The following is a 20434-nucleotide window of genomic DNA, read 5'->3' on the forward strand; positions in this document are numbered from 1 at the left end:
CATTTGTCAAGAAGGTTCTCCGAATTAGGAGGATTTCGTCCTTCCAAACTCATTCATGTATGCGGTGAAACAATAGTGTCATTCGTTAACCGTTTGAACACAAATGCTTTTTATTAAAGAGAAATAACTCGTAACGTGATGGCCTGGCCATCATATTTTCAATTCTTCATTTCTTTTTTAAAGCGATTTTAATTTAGGGAGAGATATCGGTGGTGATCTTTGGGATGCATGTAATCTAAATCTTACATGTTTACAACAGTTAAGGCAAAGCGGAGTGCTGTCGAATAGAAATTGAGCAGTGTGTGATTGCCTGTAGACACCATTAACCTTCACCATTTTCTTTGAAAAGATTTATCTTCCATCTCAATCGACAGTCCTTTTTGGGTTTACACTCCATCTACATATGCACGATAGGTACTTCACACTGTGTCATTTCACTGCATCTGCTACAAAGTAAAGCCTTTTCCCCCTTTTTTTTTCTTTCTATTATGTAAGACTGAGCGGCAATCTTTGGCTCGCGTTCAATCCTGATATGTGTAATGAAGTCCTGTTCGCCTCGGGGAAAGTAAAAAGAAGGATCATTTGGCAAAGTGAGGGAGCATTTTTTTTCCAAAGAGACTGTGCATAATGTGCTATTTTGTCGACTTGTTCACTGTTGTGAAGAATTTCTATACGGTGATTACTGAAATGATCCAATCTGCCTAAATTCATCAGTATCAGCACACGATCGGAAGAGTATCACAGCCAAAACTATTACAAAGGGTTGTTTCAAAAGAAACTTGGTCGCCACATGATCGGGGTTTGCATGCCATCACGTCTCAAGATTTTACTCTAAAATACTAGTCTTCGTTACAGTGTTTCTGCGAGATTACCAAACTAGTCAGCAAACCTCCTTCCATTAACGCAAAGGTGCTCAAAAATCAGCAGTACCTGAACATCACTTGTGGAATTTCGCAATGTGTCGTGATAATTGAGGCGCAGTTTAACCCCATACCCTTTCCCTTTGTATTTTTCTTTAATCTGCGAATTTAGAATGCCTGGTAACAGCTCTGTTAATAAAGGATTTACAAAGAGCATTCAGTATCGCCTAAACTGGAAACCGACGTATCATGAAAACGTGTCATTGCCTGAGATGCAGATCAACTGAGAAAGAAAGGAAAGATTTGGGTTATAAATCACCTATTTTACGTATAGATACACCATGAAAGAAGGAGTGTTTTGTTTGCATCAATACTGGGTAACTACGCCCTTACTGTAAATCGTAAAAAACGTCGATTTGTTTGCAAACTTTAAGCTGGATAGATCGTTAGTTCTCTGTTTCTAAAAATTCTCAAAAATGTGTTTAGCCTGCAGATAATTGGATTGCTGCCAAGCTATATCATCGTGTTCTCCGTGCCACACCTTAGAGCTTGCATGAATAAATATTTACCTTGAACCACGATACTATTTCTCATGACACCGATGATATCTAAAGATTTAAACCTGATTGAACGATCAGCGCTTAGTGTTGAATTCGCAGACTAGCCCTTTTATTGCAGTTTGTTGCATGAAGCAAAAAGCCATATACCTTCATGTAGTTAATTTATCTCTGTGTCATGCTGTTAGCCACAAAATAAATACATTAGTCTCGGATATGGATAGCAGGGCTGACCATGTATTTATAAGTCCATGTACTCTGTGTATCAGAAACTACTACCCAGCGATTCCATATGTTGGATTTGCAATGGTATCACATCAGTAACAGCGTTTTAGCTACACCGGACTACAGTTATTAAAAATGTGGTTGCATTTTGTTGTTTAGACTGGTTATCCAATTGAATGCCTTAAACCAAATAACATCTTATTATTCTCAATGTGTTCCCGTTTTTATATTGACTTAAACAACTGCACTTCTTTTCAAGGTAGCGGTTCTGCTGCTGTCAGGAATTCCAGGTTTCTTCGTCTCCCATGCCAGCCCACAGTACTACCCATGCCAAATGCAATCATTTTTTGCTCGAATGTTCGGTTCTGGTGGAGGAAATCTTCTTCGGGTTCATTTGAATAACAGAGGTATACCCACCGACGTGACATTCAGGGGCACTTGTGACAGCGCCACCTTAAAATTTACAAGTAAGTTTGAAGTTTGTCGGCAGATCCATTCGATATAAACACTCTTGTTCTTTGGCCATTTTAATTTAACACCAAGATTAATGTTAAATTGTGAATTATTTGTCCATTTTGTTGATCTTTTCTTCTGCTAGCTTGTCTATTAAGATAATCTCAAACGACTTACTGACGAATTACTATGCTGGATTTGCTTTATCAATGAACTGTGATATACACTGTAACCTGGTCCTTTTTCTTTTGTCGTCTTTCACGTACTGAAGCGAAAAAGCGTTTTGATCGTGAAAATAAAAGAAAGACAAACTTACGTAGCTGTCATGCAACTGGGACCAGAGAACCGTGTATTCTTAATGATGTTCACTTGCATTTTTGCATAAAAACAATTTTATTTATACTTTCGACTAATGTACATGCTTCCATTTAGCTTTCAAAATCCCTTCACAAATCCGTTCTTATCTTTGTATGCTTGTCTTCATGAACATTTCAAGACTTCAATGAAAAGCGAATGGACATCAATGGCACAATAGTAGTCTCCTACCGATGGGCACAAAATGAACATTATGTTCTGGCTGTAAAACAAGGAACTCTAGTTGTTAAGGTAAGAGGATGCACTGTGCTATGCATGGGAATTCATTGTTGCTGTTTTTCTGGTGACAACTCATCCCCATTTGGCTGGCTTTTTACATTTTTTTTTTTAAAATCTATTTTCAACATCCAGTTTGCTTCTAAAGCTGACCTCTCCAGAAAACATTGGTTCATTCTGAAGTCGGCCTGTGAAGAGTGTTATACAGGACTGAACAAACTGGAAACGTTCTCAAAACCGCATTTGTACGTGAAGTCGGATTCGTCTGGATTCCCTTTCATGGAAGCAGTCGCGGGGAGAATGGCATGGTTTGACATGAATTCTGCTTGCCCCTGATTTTAAGGTTGAAAACATGAACCGCTTTTTCATTAAACCGATGTTTCCGTTGAAGAGAAAAAAATGGATCGATCGTCAATAAGCGGTAAGAGAAGCTGCCGTACCCTTGATGGATGCGAAGCTAGAAAATGCCATGAACATGTTCTTCCCACACAAAAAAGAACAAGATTTGAGTTGTTTTTTGTACCTTTAAAATTTTACCCAACATTCTTCACTTAAACAATGATATGCGTCGAAGTTAACACTTTTAAACGAAGAAATATATTGAAGATAATTTATGTCCCTTATCAAAGAAATAAATAAAAGAAGCTAAAATATCAAATTAACTGAAATGACTAATATCATGGCCATTCCATGCTATTTTAAACGATATCCATAGACTAGACTTCATTTAGACGGATGATAGAATTGTTTGTTAAGGTTAGAATTGTTTGTTAAGGTTCTAGCTGTGGATTAAAAACAAAAGCAATTTATCTTTAAGATCATAAATAGAATCGGTCGTAGGCTACCACATAAGTTTAGTCTTTTCCATTGAAGTGATCTATGAATACACAATATATTTTCTTCTCGGAGGTAAATCCTTTGCATATAAATTATGCTAATAATTTGTGCACTGTATTGCAGATTGAAGTGAACAAATGGGAAAATGATACAAAAACTGTGTTTCATGAGTTTCCTTATTTTGTGCTAAGAAAAGTAAATCCAAATTTTCAGATCATCTATTTTGTTCCATACCGTTTTAGTGAGGTTAATTTTTGGCCAATCTACAGACCTAGCCTAAACATTATCAAAACTTTAACGAACTTTAAAATCGTATTTACCTTGAATTTACAAACACACATGCAGTTACTTGTTCATACCACGCTTTCACGGTAACTGTCTTGAGCCGGGCAACCGATTTGAGAAATTGGTCATGATTGATATGGAGACCTCTTTCTAATACTACTTCATCGAGAGAAATTAATACTAACCTTGTTGTGCTTCTGTTTGAGTTTAAACGGAAGAACAAAGACCTTGTTCCACCTGTTAGACCCCAGTTTGTTCCACATTTATTATTCTTATCTTCGCCAGCCGTGAAATAGCGATGTCTTATTTTGACTAATCGTTTCATAAAGCAATTCAAACAAAACTATTTCAACGAAGTATACAAACTGTATTTACAACTCTGCTCTTAGGTCTTACCTCAGTTCACCTCAAGCGTTAGTGCAATTTCCCCTGATTTTCCTCCTGTAAAGTACTCATACTTTTAGGGCAAGAAAGGCATTTTTCCTTTTCGAATCTAGGTGAAGTATTGTCCAAAGCGCTGCGAGGCGTAAAGGTATTTGTAAAATTAATTCTCTCCGTTTGACACAATCACTACCAAGTCAATTTCAACCAATCGTAAATCGCGAACGTGGCCACCGACCGAAACATGGTCGTGGTATCCTGGTGACACAGTTTTGTGTGGCTGGTAGTTTGTGGGCCCAGTTTGAGATAGTGATAAAGTCCGAATAAAATCTCATTGTATTTATATTCATATCAGAAAGGCCACAAATGACCCAGAAAATTCTGAATTAGGTTTACCTTAAAAGCAAACTATGTTTACAAATTTTCTTTATTCTTACCTGCGATTACAAGAAGCAGTTCGTGTAATCGTGTAATATTTGTGTCTTGTCAATTTTTCTAGTGGAAATAACAGAAATTAATGTTGTCTATCTGGGGTTGTCAGTTTTAACGTGAAATAAAAGTTTGGATCTAATTTTTTCGCGTCACGGCTGGCTTGTTGTGTTCTGCAACTTTTTTCTCTATAAGAAATGAGAGCTTTTTTTAGAGAAATTAATAAAATATGTAAATAAATACTGTGACTTACGTGCTGCTATTACTAAAAAAGCCTTATAGATATATTTTGTACTTATTTAGGCTTTCCTGCTATGTAGGTCTCATTCACAGTTCAAAAATGTAAAAGAAATACGACTGAAGACTGATTACGACGCGAAAACGTTCATTTAACCTAACAGGTACCAGTCCCTTAGAAGAAAAGGACTAGTTTACGGTCGAGTGAGAGCTTTCCTGCTATGTAGGTCTCATTCACAGTTCAAAAATGTAAAACATGTCCCTGTTTGAAAGCTTTGGTCGACTTCCAAGTTACGTTTTAGTACATTTTCTATGACATAGCATGGCTTCGGCTTCAGGGCCCCCTTTTCCGTTTTAGTCGTTGGCGCATTTATCTGGCATTTCTTGCCTTTCTTCGAAACGAATCTCGTAAGTGCAAACTGCCACCTGTTCTGATCGTCATTTTTTCAATGTGTAACCTGCTTTTCGGGCAGTGGATTCGTCCCAACCCCTTTCTAAATGACGTAATATCGGTAAAAATGTAAGAGAACCTTTAAGGTTGCTGTTTGCACCGGCACGACGGTGACACCTCACGTTAAAAAAAAAATGCGGTCAGACAGTTTTTGCAGCGGAAATGTCCTTAACTACACTGTCGATCAAGCCTTCTTTTTCCAAGACACGGTGCTCTCGAATGCTTGATCAGTTTCGTTGCTCTACCAGCCGGCTTGAGCTCTTGAAGCGTTAAAAGACCAGATGAACCTCAAAAGAAAGTAATTAATTATTCAGCGGCGTAGAGACGTTTAAGGGCCTGAAGTTGAAAGACGCGAGCCATATTCGCCGACAGCTTTGCAACTGCAAGGGTAAGCACTATGGCACTTTGCTTTTTACTTACTTTTTACTTGCTTTTTACATTTTTGTTTCCTCTCAGGAATAGCCATATCGTTTGGTAATTACTTTTCACAACATTCTGGGTCCCCCACTGGCTTTATTTATAAATTTCAGTGTAGAATGAGTTACGATATTTTGATTTAAGACACTTGTTTTGGATTTATGGGGATACATTAATTGTTGCTTGATCTGTTTACATCCGTAATTAAAAATAAGCATACATTATTTCTAGGACATTGTTAAAGTTTACTCTTTTGGCTCTAAACATTGTTATTATTTTTCTCTCCCTTTTTTTAAATTTCAAATTTAGCAATAAATAAGGCGCTTTTGTTTCCAGTCAAGGATTTCATGGTCACCGAATGATTCGTGTACCAAAACGCTTTCCGGCTTTCAATCTCATCGAAACCTCTTAGATGGCTAGAAAAAAAAATTATGTGATTGCAAATTAATTGCATCTGAGAACGACATCGCAATCCATTACTAAAGGTTCGCTTGTTGCCCAGAAAGTCTTGATAAGTTCGTTGTTGATTTACCGATACTGTTTTTGACATAATGATCTTTGGGATACTACCCTTTCTGTTTTGTCGAGTTATAGAGATTTAACGGACGCTAAAATAATCGTTTTTAAGCAAGAATCAGGGTTTTTTTAACACAAACGATCTCACCACTTCGGATACACGTATTCTAATTTATGATGCACATATTAAATGTGGAAAGGTAGATAAAATTAAGAATCAAGCATTTTTTTATCAGACATGTTTAAGTCCTCTTATAAAACTGCTGTGCTCTTTCTTCACTTTTCTCGTAGTTTGTTTTCATTTTAGTGTGTTTTTTTTCGCGTAGTTTTCATAGCTTCGTGAGCTTTGAAAAATATCACTTTTACCACTACATTCGTCGACCAAATGCAAAATTATCAAACTCGCTCACGGGCAAGTTTGAAGTGGCATTTTTCTTTACTGTTTGACCCATATTTTTTTCATGATTGCCCAGAGAATTCGGTGGTTAAACGAGACAACGTCCTCTGGTTGATGATTTTCTTTATTCTCACAACCTGTCTGCTTGTCAGTGTCATGATATTGCGAAGAGAAATTAGATGCCAATCTATGGGAAATAAAATTGCTCAGGGAGTCTCAATAAGTGGCATAACAAAAATGTCCTTTTTCTCTTGTTAGATGGGTTTACGCTTACTGCTGGTGTTGGGTTCCGTCCTCTACATCGCTTCACTCGCCTCAGCGACGTCACTCGGTAAGACGTTTAACGTGTGTTTAGCACAAACAGTTCATTATGCCACTGGCTATTACTGCATCGGTTTCATTGCAGCTGCAAAGAGCTTCCCCGGGAATTTCTTAGACAAGAAAAAGGGCTTGCAAAAAAAGTAACACGGAATAAAGCCAGGAGGGAAAAGTGAAATTATGATGTGACTTTTTTATCACGGAGTTAATACTCTTTGAACTGAAATTGACCAGCCGTGTGCTAGTTGAATGGAACGATCGTCTTTGATTGGTCAACTGAAGGTGACCCGTTCTATTTCTGGCTCAAGGCAACACCGTTAATCATTCATAAGTAATGAGGAGTTCTGTTGAGGAATTCTCGGTTTGCTTTTTTTAAGAAAATCATGGAAAAGCTGCTTTCATTTTGTAGATTCAAGATAGACTAGTTTATTACATTAATTTGTCTGTAGAGTAAGAACTTCATGAACAGAAAACCTTTTCGAGTCCATTCCCTTAAGGATTAAGTTTAACCCTATGTCCCTCGCAGTGCTTTTCATTTCTATATTTCTTATTCCAGTGGACTGCGAATAGATTGAGGGCTTCATAGATAAAATCATTTGGAGTGGCATTTCCTAATTAAACCAGCTATACCTTTCTCATAGTCGAAATAAAATTCTCTGTACTGAGCTAAAATTCTCTGTAGCTGACGATTTTCTAAGTTCTCGTCATCCGATTGTTGTCAGAGTATTGCAAGAAGAAAGTAAGGGCTGTTTTGTTCACCTTGAAAGGTGCATCGCTTTGTAGAACAACAAACCGAAATAATTAATTCAGTTAATGGCATAATACCTGTTGTCATAACTGGTCATAATATTTGAGCTGCTTGAAAAAAAACCTCTCATCCGTTTAAAGTTTTTGGCTGCAGATCCTCGCAATTCTTATGTGTTTGTCTTTTTTTTTTCTTTGTTGCAGAACAACTACGGCACTACAAAAGAAGCCCCAATCCGTGTCCGCCAGGATGTCCCGCATCCTGTGCTCCTTCTTGTAATGTACAATGTTGTCAACCCGCTCCTCCACCACCCCCACCCCCACCACCTCCACCACCACCTCCCCCTCCCCCGCCACCACCTGGTCCTCCCGGAATGGATGGACCAATGGGACCACAAGGACCACCCGGACCAGATGGCCCTAAGGGGCCTTCCGGGCCCATCGGACTTCCAGGCCCTGTCGGTCTTCCCGGACTTCCCGGGGCCCCAGCAGGTAGGCATTGTAGAGAGTCTGGATGTCTCAACTACCAGTGTATTTTGCAGATCTCGAACTCAGGTGTAAATTTTCAAAAACGGTTCAATTGTAATCTGACAGCGAAAATTTCGAACAACTCTCAGCTCTCAGTTCTACCTCATTGTGCCTCGTTGTGCCTCATTGTGCCTCATTGTAACGAACGAGTACAAGATATTTCCGAGAGGAAACTAACTGTAGGCACATGTAAAGAAAGAGAGTTATGCAACAAGCACCAGAGCTGGCCAGGTGTAAAAATATGAATGGTGATGTAGAAGTATGGAAGTATTGTTCAATAACGAGAGACCAGTGAGAGAAAATCAGCGGCCATCTGCTTGCAGGAATAATGTATGTCGCGTATGTTGTGCGTAGTAGAGGTGACTACACGACTTACTCTTGTTCAACCGATTGTGTTTCTCCAACCATAGGTCCCCCCGGACGTGATGGCCCCATGGGACCTCCAGGACCCCCCGGAAACCAAGGCGCGCCAGGCGATGCTGGACCACCTGGTTAGTCAATAATTGTTACTAATTGTGCAAATAAAAGATCCAATAAAAGGATTCTGAAAAGCATCAAATTACAACCCGATTATAGGTAAGATCCGTGATCCAAATTTTTCTCAAGATAAAACCTCAAAATTGCCAAACCGAACAAAGTTGGGACATGTTACAGGACGCCTGTCTATTATGCTGCCGAGAGTGCAACTTCTTACGAAAAAACTTGGGCTGCTGGTTTCTAAATCCAACAACTTTTCTCAAAGATTTAGCGTCTTCGATTTGTTATCTCAACTGAAACTGAAACCATACATTGCATTTGTAGCCGAACAGTGCCACATGTTCCAAATTGCGGTGACATGTTACTTGAATTAGAATAGAGCCCTTTCTGCAATAATTTCCCACAAGTTTTTATTTTTTGTTGACGCCACATGTTCGCACAACGCACGGCTAACGTACAAATACACTCAACAACTAATGACACAAAATGATGGTGCACTTGTCATGTGATCTGGAGCTAGAAGAGACACTATCAGTCCGAAAGTGTTTCAAAATATAATTTGTTCTCTCTGTCATTTATAGGACCTCCCGGTCTTCCCGGTGCTGCAGGCCCCCCAGCTCCACCACCAATGCCAGGCCCTTGCCCAGTCGTGTGTACTCACACATGCATCCGATCCTGCCCGCCGCCATGTTGCCGTCGCTGAGTACCTGAAGACAAGTTGCGTTTGAGCGATCCTGTTGCTTTAGTTTATAACAGTTTGAGAATGGAGTTTTCTTTTTCACTAATAAAATGATTTGTCAAAACACACTTGTTTGGTTTTTGTTTGAACTTCCTTTTTCACTAATAAAAAGATTTGTCAAAGAAACTTGTTTGGTTTTTGTGTGAGCTGTCTTTTTCACTAATAAAATGATTTGTCAAAATAAAGGTGTCCCGTTTTCTCTGGTTAACAACAACACACTTTATTCACCCCATTTAGAAGTTTATATATATAATTATAACAAATGAACAGTTGTGTAAAAACATTCCAAACCATAAAAACCATATATTTGATGCTTTCTTGAATTTCATTGAAGCTCACTAATTTTTACTCACTGAGAAAGCAAACTCAATCAGTTTCAGTGTCTTTATAGAGTCGAAAATCGTTAGTTACATACATAATTTCGTGCCTTCCATGATCATCAACATGAGTACTGTAACTGGTTCTTCTCATGGTAATAGTTATCTTATCTACATTTCTGCACATTTTCTATTTCCATTTCTCAATATGGGAAACGTTCCATGGCTTACGAGTTACATTTCTTGTTACCTACATACACTGTACATCTAAATACACCAGATCCTCATGAAACTATCTTCAGTGTAACCAAACTTACCATATCTTAAAAATGGACTGAAATTTGACAAGGGCCTTCAATGTATTTTTTAACTATTTAAAAAGTTTCAAAAGGAATAGAAATTGTAAAAACATCATATCGAAGGGGTTCCAAAGTGGATATTTGACGCATTTCTTACTACATATGGCGCACGGTCCCTTTTATTGCCGCTTTGGAATTCCAAACCTGGCCTCCAATACCTGCTTTACTTTTGGACAATGTAGCTTGATTATGATTGTGATGTTTTATCAACAATCGGCCAAAGATCGAACTCATAGCTAGACTACAGTCCCCCTGTTCAAAATGAACTTATCGCCGCCATTTTGGTCAAGCAGCTAGCATTGGGATTAAAGGGAAACTCCAACTGCAAACTTGTCACCAATTCCCAAATCTAAATTATCGGCGTTTAGCGTTGGAAAAAATAACTTAAAAGGGACCAAAATAATAAATAAAAAGTTATGATATACTGCGCGATATCAGTTATAACACACACTGGGTTTCAGGATATTTAACCATGTTGTGACATCAGAAGGATTGACGCTAACTGAAGGTTTTCCATCGCTATTGGTGCTGACGTAGGCGAGAGACATGACGTTCTTCAAGGTATTGAAAATGCAGGCATTTGTGGCACACTTGAATACGAATTCGTCGTAATGGGTGAGCTTGTCGATATGCTGTTAAAAGAAAAATGCAATTAGAGTTCTTTAAGTTATTGAAATAAATAAACTGCCCTGGATTTTGTGCAATCACTTTCTCAAGTTTCGATCCTTCGCCTTGTTTACACAGAATTCCTTTTGCACCGTATTTTCCATGCCCTCTTTGGGAATGCGTTGATGATTGATGATACTCTACAGGTTTGCCCAGTCGAAAGTGCATTCAAGTGTCATTTAAAACAAGCCGCTTCGCATAGATCGCATCGCGTCATTTAACGCTTCGTTTAAAGAATCACAAGAACGATTCAATCTGGCCTACACGTATATACATAGGTTCCTCAAGGGGAGGATAAAGGCCTTTTTCCAGCCCAAACCTTGTGCAGATCCCATTTCCCAGCCCAAATTTTGCCATTTCCTAAACTATTTTTTGTTCAAATTCCAGCCTAATACCCTGTATTTCTTTGTGATTCCCATTGCCAATGACGCAAATCTCATTTTGTAGTGAAGAAATAGGTAAATCCAGGTCATGGGCTCCTGGTAAATCCCAGTTCTCACTTTAACCCTTCCAGTCCCTCTAGTTTTATCCTATAGTTGTATCCTTTAGAAGCAGGGAAGATTAGGAACAACATAAATTGAATAACATATTTGTCCCTAAGGAAAATTCCCGAAAAATGGGCATTTTTGTTTTCGTCGTTGTTTTTCCGGTTGGTACGTTTCAAAAGAAAATTCCTGTCCTGACTCTGGAAAGCTGGTACACTACCTTAGACCAAACGCCTCTTAACAGATGTTAAAAACTACCAGCGCCTTACAAACGATTTGACTAACAATAGACGGACCTAAAACCGACCAATTTGACTAATAATATACGGACCAATGACTGATGACAAACTTTACACAAGTCTTTCAGCCAATACCATCATGGCTAAACTGACCAGTCACTTTCAACAGACCGGACTTATAACATCATCGACTGACAAACACTATTTACTTGACTCTGAAGATGACTTCCCCTTAGGTTGTCGAAACGTCAGTCACCAACAACAGTTCTTTTCAGAACTACCCTTACCCGGACGATTACACCATACGATTTACTAAAATTCCTATTTATTTACTATTTTGTATCTTTTTCCATTCGGCTTTCATGGCCATGCCAGTTCTGGCGTCTCAATCAAAATAGCGGGTTTTTGGGGGAAATGTCACATGGAACATTTTCTTCCCGAACGAAACCGGCAACCAAAATTTTCCGCTTTTATCCCAATGGAAAGCATCCTCGTTGTTGTTGTTGTTGTCCTGTAGGTCAACTCGTCGGAAATTACACTTTTGCATGAGAGCCCAACGCAAAATAAAAGCAGTCTGAGCACTTAATATCCTAAAATAAATTTTCACATAGCAGTTACCTTCCTTATTAAGCTATTAATTATCTTGCGGGTTCTTTCGATTCCCAATGAAAGAAGCGAAAAATGGTTTCTTACCTCGATGATCAAAGTCTTATTTCTAAATGCTATCGCGTATTGTTGTTTATAATTCCATCGCAAGGTGACAATTAGTGATCTGTTTATGATTTTTTTGACCATCAGAAATTCTGTAACAAACAACACAAGAAATCAATTTGACTGCAAGATTTTTACATGTAAGAGTAATACATAATTGAACTTAATAATTCGCTGCTGTTTTACATTCAATCAGCACCCATTTTCTAGTTTAACCTCTCGTCAAAAAGCAATTCTTATTTGAGGAGAAATCTCTCATTTAGGGAAAGATTTTCATTGGTGTGTAGTGTGACACTCAATGAATGGCCAGTTTCCTCCATGAGATGTGCCTGAAGGGAATCACGGTAGTTGTATTCATCAAAAGAAACTTCCAGTCCAAGATGATGAATACAACTACCATGATTCCCTGCAGGCACATCTCATGGAGGGAATGGGGCATTTTTAGTCACCATTTCTCTTAGCAGAAGAAATAATTGAGTGGAAGTTAAAATGATTCGTTCAGGAAGTGTTGCTCTTTCTTTTCTCGTTAATCACAAACAAAAATTTAAGGTCAGTCCCTCTTCGTCTCTCCTTGCGTGAGAAGTTGCTCGAAAAGTCGGCCTGTTTTGGAACTCTCTAATTATCTACAAAAGGTCGCGTCCACAAGTTCATAGAGGATTATTTTCTTAAGCCATTTTACTTAATTAATACTTAGAGTTCTCTACGTATGCATCGCAGAGCACTCACCGGTGTTGTTTGCAGAGTCATTGCAGGAACCAGTGAAGGACAACCGAGTCGGAGTAAAAGGCGCGTGCGACTGCAAATGGACAAGAAGTAGGTTTCCATTCCCCGAAGTTCCACTGCCTTGCTTCTGTCGGAAATAAGATTGAATCAGGCATTTTGTCATTTGTGGCTTTCCAGAGCAACAGCAAGAGATTACAGCTGTTAAAAGGCAAGCGAGTTGAACCTGTAAAGACGAAGATGTTCTGCAGTTAATGAAGAAATCCTTGAACCTATGAAGGAAATACATAGAAAGACCAACAGCCTTGATAAAATGGGAATGCCATTCATGCCAAAAGCTCGAGCGAGCGTTTGGAGGTCTAGATCTACCCGGACTTCCGTTTGGTTAATCAATAGAGTACGTTCTGTGGGCCTCCTATAAATAGCGCCCCCGGATAGCCTGTTTATCGTTAGCTCTCAATAATGGCAATGGTAACAATATATTTTTTGAAACAAAAGTGTGCAGTCTTACCAACTCGAAGCTCAAGTCGAAGTCCAACTCCAACGCGACTATCAACGCGATGATTTACGAGGAAATAATCTTAAGAAAACTGAAGGACTTTGCTCTTATACATGTTTTCTTAGTTTTCTGGTCTGAAATGTTTCTTAGAGATGACTAATCTGGTGATAGAAAATTAAAGTAAAGTAACTCTTTTTTGCCGGACATTTGGGAATCACCGTACTTTGGGTTTTCACAAACAAGATCAAATTTCAAGATGCTGCATCTCCAAAACGAAGATTGTATCGACAGCCTTCGTAAAGCGATTAGTGTCAATAAAGTAATTTGACTGAACCCACAACTTTTCTCTAATTTTCCCCTTCAAGCAGGGTCTTGGTATGCGACGGGGTTAACCAATAAGATTTGCGGATTTCCTGTACGACAGGAGCCGGTGTCAGTATTAGAGATGAACTTTGTATACACACGCGCATTCCACGTGGTCTCAGCAAAGGCTTTGAAAAAGGAATACCGTTCAAAAAGCCCTTAGGTCTGCTTGTCAAAATCTAACTTCTCCCTGAGTTACTGCCATGCTCGGATGATCGGATAATCACTGCTATCGTGAAGTATTAAATAGAGTGGGAGTTTTTTACAGCACGAGTGTGGCACGTGCTCGCGGTCTCTTGTTCGTTCCATAACCAATTAAAAAGTGACGAAAGTCTTCCTTGATGTCCTTTCTAACTCTATACCAGGACCCGCACGCTATCTCTATTGTTGTTGCTGTTTTTTAAAAAAATTGTTCCGTTATTTTACCTCGAAATCTAACATAACTTTGATTTGAATAAGCGAGCCAGCAAACTTTTACTCTTGCAAATGTTCGTTTTAGTTCTGTTCCACTCGGTATCATTATTTAATAGGACAGCGGGTCAATTTGATGACTGACCCCGCGAAAGTTACAGCTATATAAAAGCTCTTTTAAAGTAGTCAAAAATAGCTCTTGACCTCAAAAATATTAACTGATCGCCGAACAATTAACCGCCTCTGTTCACGGTCCCAAGGAATGTTTACCTCCAAAACAAGGGTAGTCTATCACGAAACTATTTGTGTCCTTTAGAAAGCCATTTTTAGGCCATATTGTCTTTTAAGTACTTCGCAGTCTGAAAGAAGGAATCAATGAACTTGTCTTTCCAGTGTAGAAGAGTTTCTTTATTGTTTCTATTTATCAAAACGAAATTAAAAAAATTAACATTTTTGGTCCAACAGGACCGCTAATTTAGCATTGCGCATGTCGGGTCTGTGAGTCTGGCAAAACTACCCTCATCCAAACTTTCCCACAGTTAAGAACAATTCAGAGATCATTGCAATCGAAGTTTTTTTGGAAGAGGAATCCCAACCAAGAAATTCAAGTTCAAAGCGGAGAGAAAAGAAAAACAAAAACAATACCAAATTCAATGTTTGAGAGATTGTAACAATGTCTTGATCACGAAAGATAAAACGGATCGCATTCCACCCAGAGAAAATAATGGCTTGACGCCTCACACCCACTAAAGGAGATGTTTGCATAAGTTGTGGCAAGAGTTTGTATGAAATGGCTTGAATTCGGACATCATATGGATAATCGTTGCTTTAAAAGCTACTCTAAGTGGCTGCGAAGGTACCGGATTCTGCTTTGCATCTAGATCTTAAGTTGTAATACCCAATTTTACTTGTTACCTTTCACCAGAATAGCCGGCGGTTGTATGGGCTGCTGAATTACCCAGACACCTGACGGGTGCTTTTCTCATTGCATTTGGAACAGTTAATAATGTCTTTTTTTTTCAGCCCTCAGTAACAGTTCCTTACATTTGTTATCCAGTACAGTAACATACACAGAGACATTGGCAAGATCCTCGGCTATGCCTTGAATCTGTTGCAGAGATGATGAAAAAAACCCGATTTCTAACCGGTCATCGGTTTTTATTTTGATGCCTTTTCTCTCACTCGACCTCTTTGTCCCTTAGGCACCTTTTTACAGATAATATTATAAAAAAACACATTCTTAAAATGCAAACAAGCTGCCTTACAGCTTTTTGCACCAACTTTATCTCATCCCTAACAACTAAGACATTTCCCAACTGACATTCATGGATATCTTAACAATAAACCTCGTAGGTCTGTGCCAAGTTGTGGCAATTCCAGGAGTCATTCTCACCCTTCTTCATGCCCCCATTCAAGCAGCATCTCACATTCTAACTGCGTTCACATCCTCTACATTCTAACTACGTTAGGGATAGAAAGTCATACCTTTCGTGTAAAAGCCAAATCTGTTATCTCTAAGACCTTCATCGCGTAAAGGACAAGTAACAAACCAGCTATTAATTATACAAGCTTGAGTTGATGTTACTTTCAGTTTGTTCTTCTTCCATCAAAACCCATCGATGAAGAATTTCTCCTCCCACGCAAATGAAAACACTGCTGGCAATTTATATCTTCTACGATAGGGGTGCACCTCGGAAAAATACCAAGAAGTACCCTCTGAGCGCTAATTTGGATATTTTTAACCCTCTTGCATGGTTTATTATGAGTGGCGGCACTATTAACTTTCTGGCGTTAACTAGGGAACGAGTTAATTAAACGATTGTCAACAGGGCGCATTATTTGAGCACATAATTATTTTAAGCTTGTTAGCTCGAGCTTTGCAAACTGTGTAATTAATACGTCATGAAAAAAAATCCCTATAAAAAACTTTATGAACAGCTTTAGATTAACAGTTATTACTTTATCACATTAGGAAAAGACATTTCCTGTTCCTGGAATACAACCTGTTCTTCGTCATTACCAGATGCAACAAAGTTAGATAGCCACACAAGAAGACAAGTCGGCTGATCTGTACCAACTGGACCTTTTTCCCTACCGCAAATAACCGTACGGGAAGACAAATACCATTGCACAAGGACCCATTCCGTGAAAAATGTTTTTGCACCTTTAACCCTAATCCAAACACATTATCGAGATAAGGAAACGCCGCGTTTCCTCCAATTAAACACGCGACATCTCCTAAGGAGTTCACAGCACGCGACGTCTTAAAAAACGCTTGGGATGTTTTCCTTCATAATCACTGCTGTTGGAGGAGAGTGTCTTCCAACCCCTCCCACGCCCCTCCAAATGATTTGAACAAGAACATTTTCGTTGAGTTCACATCAGTCTCCATGCCAGGAGGTAGCAACTTGCAGGCGGCGGATACTTTCAGGTAGTTGATACTTTAGCATCGAAATCCCAGAACAAATTAAATTACATCATGCACTGCTTGAGATATCGTTGGATTTTTGCCATAGCTTATCGGCGACGATCGCCGGCGTACATGTGTAGGCGTGTGCACGTGTGCAGAGCTGCCCTAAATGCCGGCTAGATCGGACGTCTTATCGGCAAAATTATGCCAACTATTTCTCCACATCAGCTCGCAAATCTGAGCTGTATTTTTTAACCTTAACTGGAAGTTTCTGCTCTGGGAACCTTTTCTTAATTCTAAGTTTTTCGGTTCTGATCAGTTTGACATGAAATTAAAGCTCGGTTCTCACTTGCGACGCAAACATAAACATAAGCATAAGCCCGATTATGAGCTGTTTGAGACGGCTGCGACACAAGCATAAGCGTTCTTTTATTCTTATGCTAAAGTTGCTGTTACGTTCAGAAAGGACATGTTGGCATAAGCGTAAGGTGCTAGCTGATTGGCTGAAAGTCTTTGGCTTATGCTCATGCTTATGCTAATGCCACCCATGTCCCCACTAGTCATAAGTGCGACATAATCATAGGCATAAGCATTAAAAGAAGGCAAGGTTTTGATCTTCTTATACTTATGTTTATGTTTGACCGTGTCCACTAGTGGATTAGCTTCTTTATGCTTAGCTTGTGCTTATGCTTCCGTTGCAAGTGACAAACTCTTGAATAGATTCCAACGATGACCGTATGGACTGTTCAGTTGAAGATCTCGACAATACATGGCCAGAACACGTGTAACCTCAATTGAGCCACTTTTTAATCTTGGCGTCGACCAGTGATTTGATATAAAAAGCGTATAAATCCTTTAAATGAACAGACCGCGAGGATTATCTAAAAATTAATCACGCTATCGAGATTTAGAGCGTTGAGACGAGATGCATCTTAATAACAACCTATTGCTCAAAGACGCTTTTTCCGATTTTTCAACATTTCAGGCAGGTCTCAGTTAGTTCTACGGATGAAGAGACAAAATGAACTAGTCAGCCATTTTTTCCACAACAAGGGAACAACTCGCCATTGTTTTCACAAATCAGGGACTAATATCTGTACACTTAACTCGATGGTCTTATAAAAAACACATCCTAAGATATATAATTACTAATGCGTGAATTCCAGTTGAGCCAAGGTCACAAAGAACTTGAAAGACAATTGACTGAATCTTCCATCATTATCAAACTGAGGAGCACAGTCACGGTATCTTGAGTTATTTTGGCCGCGTACAAAACTATTTTTAAATTGAAGAAAACCTGAAAACAGTTGTTTACTAAGATAGAAAAACAACAAAGAGATGTTATTAAACCACAAAGGTACAACGATAGTTGAGGATGGAGAAGATTAAAACGGATTACAAAAAACGAACTTGAAAAATTTAGGCCGGCTTAACTGTTCAAGATGCGCAAACTGTAACGTAGTTCTTTGAAACCTGGTTGTCACTAAGACATGAGCAGAAGCAGCAGCATAACGAAATTGAGGGCGCCCACAATAAAATACTCGTAAATCTGGTCGTAAGTAGTTTTTTCGAACATTTTTGCAACTGTCGGAATGATAGATATTGGCAGGCAATTGTTTGGGTCGCCCCTTTTTCCCTCCGTGATGAAAACAAGGGTCACCCTTGCCGTTTCCACTCAGCTAGAAAGATACCAGTGCTGATCGCCTTTGTAAATGTTTGTGTGAGGGATGGTGCGACTATGTTGCCAGCCATTTTTAGAAGTTCGATTGGAATATTATCTAGGCCCGCAGCTTTCCTCTCATTTAGTTTAAGCAACGGTTTGCGAACTACGTTCACCGTTGGATCTTTCAGAGAAAACGTAGTTTCGGTTGGTTCGGAATAGGACTCAGGCTCTGCATTAGAAGACGGTATTTCTGAAGGTAGTCTCTCACCGATGCTTGGGAAATACAGATTTAATTCTTAGATCATCGCACAAGGTTCAGGTATAGTTTGTTCCCGAACTTTAATTTTCGAAATATCCTTTACCTTGTTTGAATGTCGTGAGGACAAATCGTTACTTAATTGCCACGCTTTTTTAGGATATAATTTCCTGCACTCTAGATTATCAGTGAACTATTTCCGCTTGGCCTTCTTAATTTCGGTACTTGTATGATTTCGGGCACGTTTGTATTGATACCATGTCAGAGAGTCGCCGTCCAAAGTTGCATTCTTTTTTAAGAACTCTTTTTTGTACGTTTTACAATACAGTTGGTTAGTAATCCAAAAAACACTCTAAGATAAAAAAAAATTACTTATGCGTGAATTCGAGTTGAGCCAGCTTGAAAGAAAATTAACTGAATTGTCCCTCAGTCACGGCATCTTAAGTTACTTTGGCCGAATACAAAACTATTTTTAAATTGAAGGAAACCTGAAAATAGTCGTTTATTAAGATAGAAAAACAACAAAGAGATATTATTAATCCATAAGGGTACAAGGATGGTTGAGGATGGAGAAGATTAACACGGATTACAAATGACGAACTTGAAAATTTAGGCAAAACTTTACAAGATATGCAAACCGTGACAAAGCTCCTTTTTAAAGCCTGCTTTTCAATACGAGATAAGCAGAAGCAGGGGCATAAGCATCAGTAGGAGGTCCATGACACAAGCATAAGTACAAGTACAAGCAGAACAAAAGATTTTTTCCTTTCGTGCTTGCGATTATGTGCTTTATGTCAAGTGAGAACGCGCTGCTATAAGCATAAGCGTACGCGAAAGTCTGCCATCTTGTTTTACTGTATTCTGAAACTGTGCCAGTTATCCATTTTGCGCATGTCTATGAGCTTGCGCTTGTATTGAAGGCGTCTGCCGTATGCGTATGCCTTATGCCTATGTGATGGTGAAAACTGACCAGAGCGGTTTTCAGGTGAGTGTCTAAAGTAATTAGGCAATTACTTTTTGGTTTTACTACGATTTAAGAGTGGCTGAGTAGTCTAATCGGTAAGAAATTGGTTTGGTTTTGGTTTTACGACACTCAATTGAAAACCGCTCTAAAACGGCTGAGGTTTTTTCATATGGCACTAGTTAATCTCAGATCTATTAGTTAATCAGATCAATAGGCTGGTTTGAATAACCAGCCTATTATTCAGTTTTCATCGACATGTATCGGACGTTTCACCAAGGTACCCTTTGAGATGTAATTGTTTATTGTATTGATTGAGTTGAGTTGTCAAGCCGGTCTCTGATTTTGTGGCTGGAGCCAAAATGAAATTTTTTCATTTGCAATTGTCACATTTACGTCACTGTTAGGTGAAGACAGTGTTGGCGTCATTTGGGACAAATATTAGCTTCTTACCCACATTTCAGCCTTTTATAGTAAAAAATCACAATTTGTACCGCTGATTCTTTTTTTTTTTTTTTTTTTTTTTTTTTTGTATTTTACTTTTTTATTTGATCTTAGAAGTTACTTACAATACTCACTTACAAATACATACACATATAATACACAGTGGACCTCTTTACAGGTATTACACTCACTCTTTTTTAACATTATAACGACAAGCGCAGTACAAGATTATAATTGCATTAGTTTTCGATATACTTGCCCCATTTTTTAAGACGGATGAGCAACTTGTTACAAGATTTGGCGACCATCATTTCAAGTCGGTGAATCATCTTAATCCTAGCGTTTAATACTATAATGGATGGTTTGGTTTTATTACATCTGCAGGAATAAGTCTATTTTTTCGCAATCAACAAAATATGGTTTACAAATAAATTTCTTTTACAATCCATTATACCAGACATTATGTCTTTATTAGAAAGAGGTTCAAT

The 20434-nt window shown here is 38.7% G+C and overlaps 3 protein-coding genes and 1 long non-coding RNA gene across 8 annotated transcripts in view; 2 read left to right on the plus strand and 2 right to left on the minus strand.

Moving 5' to 3' along the window:
* The window catches only part of LOC149115835 (uncharacterized), an 18021-nt gene extending 13644 nt beyond the window's left edge, over positions 1 to 4377 (minus strand). The window contains exon 1 of the long non-coding RNA XR_016206145.1: positions 3844 to 4377. This is a non-coding gene — a long non-coding RNA (uncharacterized LOC149115835). The remainder of the gene's footprint in view (positions 1 to 3843) is intronic.
* Positions 1 to 4858, plus strand: part of LOC149115836 (uncharacterized) — a 6467-nt gene extending 1609 nt beyond the window's left edge. Inside the window, exons 2-4 of the mRNA XM_089285254.1 lie at positions 1902 to 2109; positions 2592 to 2701; positions 2822 to 4858. Coding sequence (XP_089141380.1) covers positions 1902 to 2109; positions 2592 to 2701; positions 2822 to 3022 — 519 coding nt within the window. The 3' untranslated portion in view covers positions 3023 to 4858. The remainder of the gene's footprint in view (positions 1 to 1901; positions 2110 to 2591; positions 2702 to 2821) is intronic.
* Positions 4859 to 5577: 719 nt separating this feature from the next.
* Positions 5578 to 9510, plus strand: LOC110041429 (uncharacterized). The gene is made up of 5 exons (XM_020746717.2): positions 5578 to 5694; positions 6895 to 6967; positions 7903 to 8190; positions 8637 to 8717; positions 9285 to 9510. The coding sequence occupies exons 2-5, from the start codon at positions 6895 to 6897 to the stop codon at positions 9404 to 9406; spliced, it is 564 nt and encodes a 187-aa protein (XP_020602376.1). The 5' UTR covers positions 5578 to 5694; the 3' UTR covers positions 9407 to 9510.
* A 126-nt stretch (positions 9511 to 9636) lies between these two features.
* Positions 9637 to 16028, minus strand: LOC110041415 (uncharacterized). Of its 5 annotated transcripts, none has more exons than XM_089285252.1 (4): positions 15698 to 16028; positions 12946 to 13069; positions 12202 to 12311; positions 9637 to 10750 (listed from the first exon to the last, which is right to left on the minus strand). In XM_089285252.1, exons 1-4 carry the CDS (start codon positions 15737 to 15739, stop codon positions 10553 to 10555), a joined length of 474 nt encoding a protein of 157 aa, XP_089141378.1. In that variant the 5' UTR covers positions 15740 to 16028; the 3' UTR covers positions 9637 to 10552. The 5 variants fall into 5 exon arrangements, with proteins under 5 accessions (XP_089141378.1, XP_020602355.1, XP_089141379.1 ...); XM_020746696.2 differs by having other exon boundaries at positions 12946 to 13165; positions 15698 to 16023; XM_089285253.1 differs by lacking the exon at positions 15698 to 16028 and adding an exon at positions 13451 to 13759 and having other exon boundaries at positions 12946 to 13165.
* Positions 16029 to 20434: the final 4406 nt, after the last annotated feature.

This window comes from Orbicella faveolata, unplaced genomic scaffold, assembly GCF_042242905.1.
Source record: "Orbicella faveolata isolate gen_17 unplaced genomic scaffold, um_ofav_v1 contig_13, whole genome shotgun sequence".
In the NCBI taxonomy this organism is placed as follows: domain Eukaryota; kingdom Metazoa; phylum Cnidaria; class Anthozoa; order Scleractinia; family Merulinidae; genus Orbicella; species Orbicella faveolata.

Excerpts from the sequence above, each read along its gene's own strand:
- LOC110041429 (XM_020746717.2), top strand. The coding sequence starts at position 6,895 with ATGGGTTTACGCTTACTGCTGGTGTTGGGTTCCGTCCTCTACATCGCT. Across the intron at positions 8,191-8,636 it reads ACTTCCCGGGGCCCCAGCAG|GTCCCCCCGGACGTGATGGC; the intron begins GTAGGCATTGTA and ends CTCCAACCATAG. Across the intron at positions 8,718-9,284 it reads AGGCGATGCTGGACCACCTG|GACCTCCCGGTCTTCCCGGT; the intron begins GTTAGTCAATAA and ends TGTCATTTATAG.
- LOC110041415 (XM_089285251.1), bottom strand. The coding sequence starts at position 13,228 with ATGTATTTCCTTCATAGGTTCAAGGATTTCTTCATTAACTGCAGAACA. Across the intron at positions 12,312-12,945 it reads TGACTCTGCAAACAACACCG|AATTTCTGATGGTCAAAAAA; the intron begins GTGAGTGCTCTG and ends TGTTTGTTACAG. Across the intron at positions 10,751-12,201 it reads ATAAGACTTTGATCATCGAG|CATATCGACAAGCTCACCCA; the intron begins GTAAGAAACCAT and ends TTCTTTTAACAG.